Genomic DNA, 8,451 nt, shown 5'->3' with positions numbered 1-8,451 from the left:
TTCAGAGGCTCTGACATCACTTTGGACGAAAAAAAAAAGGGGGGGGGGCGCTGAGAGCTTGAAGCAGCGAATGGAATAAAGATGTCCTAAAAAGAAGCAAAACTGCCCGTTTAGCCGCACTCCGTCAAGCTTGAAAAATAGAGGGCTCGTATACTTATCGAAACGTTTGGGGGGGGGGGGGTGCAGGGGAGGGGGGGGGGGGCACAACAACACCCATGAATATTAAACCGTTTTACCTCAATAAGTGCAGCCCGTCAAAGCAGCTTTGCATGGGAACAATGCTATAAACAACACCCCACTACCTTTTTATGCCCCCCCCCCTCCCTCCCCAACCTCTCTTCTCATCACCGGTCCAAGAAATATTTAAAAAAAAAAAAAACATGAGCGTGTTTCTATTCTTGTTATTCCCGCGCTTACTTCTCACACTAAATAACATTACAGGCACATGAATAGCAAATGCACTCCGGGGAACAATAGCTGCAGACACCGCTTTGGAAATTAACAACAAAAACATTCACGTGCGTCACGTTTCTTTCTCTTTTGGGGCCGATTTAAAAAAAAAAAAGCATGGTAGTTGTGCTGTTTTTTTTTTAAAACGTCACCCACATTTTCCATGACTTTTTTCAGTTTAATTAAACAAAAAATGGACACGAAAAAAAGCTGCGCATGCATTAAATACTAGTTCTTTGAATTAAACTTTTTATCATATTTTTGGGAAGTAATTCACAATCAAAGCAGTAGTTTTTTATTTTCTCACTGAAAAAATGTTACATTTTCCCCTTCGTGGCCATCGTTTTTAGTGCTTTTATTTAAGAACAAAAAATGCATTTTTCGGCGGATGTTTCCATTCGCTGATTTTAATTCGTTGTTTTTTGTCAATAATAATAACGTGCATTCATGAGCATGTTCCCTTCTTCTGTATCATATAAAATTACATTAATAAAAACACATGGTGGAATGACACAAAAATACAAATGTATCAAATTTTTAATTGTTTTCCCACGAGAGTAAAATTACGTGTGATTTTGAATGCTTGCCCTTGAATATTTTTTTTCTTCTTTCACGCGTGGATTTTATGTGTATTATTTGGTTTTATTCGTTTAAAAAAAACATGCATTAATCGGAGAAAAATAAAATCTTCCAAATGTCGCGTACCTCATCAAAACACGACCCTTTTTTGGGTTATTTTTCCTGTGCGTTATTTTTTAATTGTAAAAAAAAATAATGCATTCATATACATGAACTTTTTTTTGATTGACAGATTTGTTCGCAGTTTTCCCAACTTCGTTGTTTTTCCTTCGAGAAATTCACTTATTTTTGTTTGCCTGGTGAGTGCATTCGTGAGTAAAAGTTTTTTTTTTTTTTTTTTTTTTTTGCAGCGTGGGCAGCTCCACGCCGCAAGGGGTGTGTTATTAATAAGTAATTAGGGTCCTGGGGGCAGACCCCCACCAGTATAAAGGACCCCTCAAGAGCCGAGCACCGCCACTCAGACACTCTCAGGGAGAGGAGAACATCACTCCTCCTCCTCGTTCTTGAATTTCTTCTCAAGTTCTCTCCTCAGCTCCAGAAAGCGTCAAGATGGGCTCCGTGCTGCCCACGGAAGCTTTGGCCCTCAAGTCTGGATTTAAGTGTCCGGCCCGGGCGGCGCTGTCGGACGTGATCACTTCGGACGTCCTGCACAGCTTCCTGTACGGCCGCTGGAGGAACGTGGTGCAAGGGGGCGAGCATCTACAGGACGAGCGCCACGCCGGATGCACGAGAACCGCCTTCACCGCCGAAGTGCTGGCCCAGTCCTTCGCTGGAGGTAAGCAACACCTGTTGGGGACGAACGAGTTTCTTGTGGTCTTTTTACAATTGCTTGTTGGTCGGGGAACGACAAACTTTACTTTTCAATTCTATTTTTTTAGCACAAAAACTATATTATTATTTATATTTAGAATGAATTGACTCGAAACGTTTGATATTACTCTCACTTCCGGAAGGAACTTAAAAACAAACGAAGAAGAGCGTAGAAGAAGAAGTTTGTTTTGTTTATGTACTACTGTAAGTTCCGCTATTTTTAGGCGGTGTCCCACTACGCACAAAGTAGAGTGGTTGGTCACTCAACAGGTTAATCTAGACCACAATGCATTGCGAGCAGTAAAAAGTCCACCGGTCTCCTGTGGTGCGAACCTCGCGTATTATTTATTTATTTACTGTCAAATATGTAAAAATGAAACGACATAAAATGTTTTTATTCACAATAAAAAAAATCGATACATCTTTACGTGCTCGTGTGCCATGACAGGTGTCACGTGATCCGCAACTCGGAGAAAAGATCCGTCCGAAACCGAACGAGGAATTACTTTCTTGCAAAAGAGCAAATTTGGGCACTTTTTATTTAACGGTAGTCAAGTTGTGAAAGTTTATGCTAACTTTATGTAAAGAAGAAGCAAAAAATATAGAAGAGGAAACCCTTTCCCGCCAAAGAAGGAAAAGTATATAAACGTTTTTTTTCCCCTCATTCATCTTTTCTCCATTTAACGCATTAAGTCGCCCCTGAAAGAAGCGAGCAAAGTGTCGCCGAAAATTCATTTGGTTAACTTTGCGCGTTGACCTGGGAAAGTGTCCACTTTAAGAAAAAAAAAAAAAGAAAAACTTTGTGCCGGCATTCATCAATCTGCGGACAGTCTCTTTTCGTGCGCTTGGCAGCAATGTGGGGCTCCCTCCGTCTCCTCCGGCTCAGTCCCCCGTCTCGCTTTCTTTTCAAACCGTTCGCTGTTGGTCGCATAATGCGGCGTGAAGGCTAAATCTAATGCTATTCATTGCATGTCAGCCATCTAATCGCCTTTCCATTTTTTTTGTCGCGCGGATTCCAGAGTCCCTCTTAACAAGACGCCGCTCCATTCAGCGCAAATTTATTGCTACAAACTTCTTAAAAGGATAATGAATTTGGAATTAGCCGTCTCTCTCTTTTGCTCTCTCGCTTTTTTTTTCTTTTTTTTTTTGCCTTTAATGAATATCACATCTGAAGCGTGACCAATTGCTGGAGCCCGCGCAATGGAGGACCATTTAACCCCCACTGGACAAAGCTTTTATTATCATTTTTTTGTGTTGTTGTTGCAGCTTTTAAATACACGAAGAAGAAGAAAAAAACTTTTGATTTGACATTAAAGAAACGTTTTTCCCTTCTACCCCCTCACTACCCCCTTCGTCTATTTAGGTGGGGATAAAACTGCTTTCCGTAAGCAACAAAAACGTTCAATTCAAGCAGATAATCGAATTAAACGGAGGATAAAGTGTCGCTAAATATTTGGAGCCGGTACGTGGGGAACCTGCCGCCGGTGGGCTGGGAAAACTGTGAGGGGAAAAGCGGCTCATAAACGTCAAAATATCAAAACAGTTTTCATATAAAAACAAATATCGTTAAAAATACGACAAAAATGTTTCATAATCGAATTTATTGATTGTATCAACAGGAATTAAATATATACATTAGTTCTAAATTATATATATATATATATATATATATATATATATATATATATATATATATATATATATATATATATATATATATATATATATATATATATAGATATATATGAATTATGCTTATTAATTTGATAGAGAAATTTAAACATACGTTAGTACGTTAAACAGTAAATCATCTTCAGTCATAAGTGACCAGTTAAAAACATATTTTTAAACCAAGAATACAATTTAAAAACAAGCGAATTGACTTAAAGCGTAAGAAAAATGTATTTTTGGAGAAAAAAAAAATACAATATAATTGTGCCCCATTTTATTCCCATGATTCAAAATAATATTTCTAAAGTGTTAAAATTCTTTTGGTGCCATATAGTGGATTATGCACGAATGGACAAAAATAAAAATGCAATAATGTTACATAAAATAATTTAACTGATTATAGTAAGTTTGGTACTGTAATTATAAATACTGTAAATAAAACAAAACAACACAATAAAAAATGTATTTGTCTATGCAGTTTGTTGACTTTTTTTATTTTATCTTTTCGCCAGAGGTGCAGAAGTTGTCCAGCCTGGTGCTCCCTAGCGAGGTGATCATCGCGCAAAGCTCCATCCCAGGAGAAGGTCTCGGAATCTTCTCCAAAACCTGGATCAAAGCCGGCACAGAGATGGGCCCCTTCACCGGCAAAGTCCTGTCCCCGGAACACGTGGACCTGTTCAAGAACAACAACCTGATGTGGGAAGTAAGTCTCATCCGCGAGAGTCTGCTTCGAGATGCCTCCTTCCCACAGCTCACGATTTCTTTTTCTGAAGGTGTTTAACGAGGATGGCACCGTGAGGTACTTCATCGACGCCAGCCAGGAGGACCAACGCAGCTGGATGACGTACATCAAGTGCGCCCGCAACGAACAGGAGCAGAACTTGGAGGTGGTCCAGATTGGTAGCAGCATCTACTACAAGGCCGTGGAGGTACACAGGATCACGTTTTGCTAAAAATATATTTATTTATTTAATATAAAAATGCACAATATAATGACACCCAAATTCAGGCGCTCAAATGATCAAGGAAATGCGTTATCAAACTTTTTATATCGTTTGGTATCATTTCGTATCAAGTGCCACTGCACGCCTATTAGTATTAAAATACAGAAGTGGAGTAGTACTACGATATTATCCTTTTTATTCCTTTATTATTTTTTGACATCAACACCGATTTAAAATGTAAGAAAATAGACACTAAATATGCAGTTGTTGATTCATTTTGACTGAATAAGTTCACAAAAAAAGTATAACTGAATTTTATTCAAAAACTGTTTTGCAACAAAAAAAATGACTGGATTCAAAGAAAAAAGTTCGTACATTCTTAAGACAATGCACAGTTTGAAATATAAAAGGAAACAATCTGCTTAACTCATTCAGTGACATCCATTTTTTTCAACAATATTTAAAAAAAATGCTGTGTGGACTTATAAAAACGTCTTTGGCCGCGAATGGTTTAACTCGTTGAATGTAGTTGCATGTACTTACATATAATGCATGTAAAATTGGAAAACAAAGATCAGAAGCGACATTTTACATAAAAATAAACAATTTCATAAATGCACTTCACTACTTGAATCAAACAAATGCAATATACATCAGAAGTAAAACAAAACAAAGTGTAAACCATTGTAACTTATATTTAGAATAGTTTTAACTGCATTTAAATATTACCAAACTAGAATGATAGGTAAATAAAAACTGTGCTAGTATCCAAGGATTTGGCTACATACCGCACGCAGAACACCGCTAGAGGGAGCCAACGTGACTTAAATTTGTGAATCATTGCAACAGAACACCCCAGATCTTTGGGTGGAAAAAAGTTTCCCCAACTGAATATTTTTCTTCTTTTAGACTATCCCACCGGACCAGGAGCTGCTGGTGTGGTATGGAAACACTCACAACACATTCTTGGGCATCCCCGGAGTGCCAGGAACTGACGAAGAGCAGCAGCAGCAGCAGCAGCAGAAGAAGAACAGAAATGGTGAGGAGACATTTTCACAAAGACTTTTATGATCAAATACAATGAGCTTTTTCATTGGTATTTTGACACAAAAGCGACCCAAAGTATTTTTTTATACATTCAATACAAGGTGCTTGTCAAATGTTTTTTTTTTTCTTCATAACGAAAAAAATCCATGATACTCTGAAAACTGTTGGGTCAAAAATATCCCAATTAGGGTCATAAAGGAACTGGATCAACATTTTAAGATAATCATCTAAAAGATTGAGCCAATCTTTTGTATTATTTATTTTTTTTTGAGTTTGGGTTATTATTGACCAAACTGACAAAAATGGCTTATTTTTTGTGTTACAAAATGAAGAAGGCTTATTAAAAGCATATGTCAGTTCCTTCTTGAGCCAATTTGGATTATTTTTGTCCTGTCCGACCAAAGAAATGTTTATTTTAATGGTTCGTCATTTGACAAAACTTTAATCATCTAAAATGTTGGGTCAGTTTCTTTTTGATTTTGTTTGGGTTAGTTTTGGCTCAAATATTTGTCTTTTTTTGTACATCATTCATTTGGCCCAATTTTTGTTTTTTTTATAGTTGACCCCTTTTTGTCCCCTTTTGACCCATTTTTCAATCATTTTTGACCATTTTTTGTTTGTGGTCAGTCTTTTCTAGTTCCGATTTTAGCTTCTTCTTTTTTTAAATACCAAAAAGTCTTAAAAGTCTCGATCCAGCTTGTTGGGTGAAACAAATGAAAAGTTAGGACAAATCCTTTTTTGGTCCCAATTTGAGTGATTTGTGACCCAAGTGACCAAGATAAGTTTTTCCCATCTTGCTGTTTTCTCTGTCCTATTTATGATGTGGATAATGCTTTATGAACCGAAATGACTTAAACTTCGCATCCTAATCAGTTTGACATCATTCCAATTGGAAAATGTCTCCAAACGTTTGACTGATACTGCACATTCAATTTGATGAGCACTGCGCGGTGCCTCAAATCATCTTTTCCCATTTAAATGAATGTAAATGCTGATAATCTGTTCTAGCTATTTTAACTCAGTCTTATCCCTGCGTTTCTTTTGAACTTTTTTCCTCCAGATGACCCCCAGTCTTGCGAGTCGTCATGCTCGCCGACTTCCTCGTCGTCCTCATCCTCCTCCGCCGCCGGCCTGCACACGTCAGGGCGGATGCGCTGCGTCATCTGCCACCGCGGCTTCAACTCTCGCAGCAACCTGCGCTCGCACATGCGCATCCACACTCTGGACAAGCCCTTCGTGTGCCGCTTCTGCAACCGCCGCTTCAGCCAGTCGTCCACGCTGCGCAACCACGTGCGCCTGCACACCGGCGAGCGGCCTTACAAGTGCCACGTGTGCCAAAGCGCCTACTCGCAGCTGGCGGGCCTGCGCGCTCACCAGAAGAGCGCGCGGCACAAGCCGGCCGCTTCCGCCGCCGATGCCGCCGCGCAGGCTTCCCCGCCGCTCCCCCCGCCGCCTCCTCCTCCTCCCGCCCAGCAGATGGCGCAAGTGGTTCGCCACCACCACCATCACGTGCCGCTGGTGCACCACATTCCCGCCTTGGTGCTCTGATAAGTGACGACATAATAACAGCAAAGATGCACTTTAGCCAAAATCCTGAGTGGAGAGGAGACCACTTCCTGTTATATGTAAAAAAAAAAAACATTCTGGAGGGGGCTTGCTCGGCACTGACCACAGACTTTTGCGTTCCCTTGTCACGTGATCAAAACATCAAGAAATACTTATGATAATATCAATGATGTTCATCGCCTGGACGACAGTGATCAATATTTATAGCATAATCATCAAAAATGACTTCACATGACTTTATTTTGCTTTTTCAAACCATCACGGCTAACCACGTGGTCCTTGGGGCTTCTAATTGGTGACACCTGTATCATGTGATTGAAACTTCCCGCCCATGCTCTCAAGTAAATTCTCTTTCCATGGCACTTCTCACAGTGGACTCATCAAAGTGCTTCTCATAGTTTAAAATACATTTTCAAAATACTAGCCAAAAAAGTGAATAGAATGAAGAGTGATCACGTGACCAAAACACAGTCACGTTGATGAGAAAGTCCCGCTTACATGCTAAAGTAAATCAATTTTATTTATATTGCACTTAGGACTCAAAAGTGCTGAGTAGAAATAGATTGGAAACAAAAAAAAACTCTCTCTCTCACTCTCTCTATATATATCTACAGTATATATATATATATATATAAAACGTCAGCTCGCCTGGCACGTGACCAAAGACTTGAAAATGACGGGCACGAGTCTGTCACGTGATCAAGACGGCACACCATTCTGCATGATAACGTATGTCACGTGAATAAAGCGGCCAGTCCTGCTCGTGCGTTTACGTGACGTCACTAGTAGTTTGTATTGATTTTACGTGCAGGTTTTGTACGAAAGCTTGAAATGATTCATCATTGTAGGTCCTACAGTTCACACACACTTCAAAACAAACTGTCACTTTAAATTTGTACAGATTTAATAATTGTGTATGAATAAAAATAAGTAAATGTTTGCTTCTGTATATGTGATTGTAAATACATTTGTGCTTCTTGTATTCTAAATAAATCATATAACTCGTGTTGAATGGCCAGTATTACATTTGGGGAAAGTATTAATTTCAACATATCTCAAAAACGAAAATACACTACAGTACTAGACATGATAAAATGACGTTATTTTAGATTCAGTTGGCTGCCATTAGTAACATTTCTCAAATTCAACACAAGAGGGCGACAGAGTAACGCCCGAAGACGATGCGGTGCTATGTAATGCTCTGTCTCGAGTTTCACAAAACCAAACGTATTTAAGCACGGTCCGTTATCGTGAAAAACAAAACAAACAAAAAAAAGCCTTACTATACATGGTCGAAAAAGCCTTACTATACATGGTCATTTTTGGAGAAAAAAACAACACCGTTAATTAAAAAAAAAAGCTTAACGCCTTACTTGCCAAAAAA

The 8,451-nt window shown here is 39.0% G+C and overlaps 1 protein-coding gene across 1 annotated transcript; it reads left to right on the top strand.

Annotated features, from left to right (window-relative positions):
- The first annotated feature begins 1,513 nt into the window (after positions 1-1,513).
- LOC148411826 (PR domain zinc finger protein 12-like) lies at positions 1,514-8,068 on the top strand. The gene is made up of 5 exons (XM_088435293.1): positions 1,514-1,804; positions 4,023-4,213; positions 4,284-4,439; positions 5,364-5,493; positions 6,562-8,068. The coding sequence occupies exons 1-5, from the start codon at positions 1,579-1,581 to the stop codon at positions 7,047-7,049; spliced, it is 1,191 nt and encodes a 396-aa protein (XP_088291419.1). The 5' UTR covers positions 1,514-1,578; the 3' UTR covers positions 7,050-8,068.
- Positions 8,069-8,451: the final 383 nt, after the last annotated feature.

Source organism: Hippichthys cyanospilos, chromosome 15 (genome assembly GCF_059441005.1).
Source record: "Hippichthys cyanospilos isolate Australia breed blue-spotted pipefish chromosome 15, RoL_Hcya_1.0, whole genome shotgun sequence".
Taxonomy (NCBI): domain Eukaryota; kingdom Metazoa; phylum Chordata; class Actinopteri; order Syngnathiformes; family Syngnathidae; genus Hippichthys; species Hippichthys cyanospilos.
Note: the sequence above shows the minus strand (reverse complement) of the source record. Positions and strands in the feature narration are given on the sequence as shown.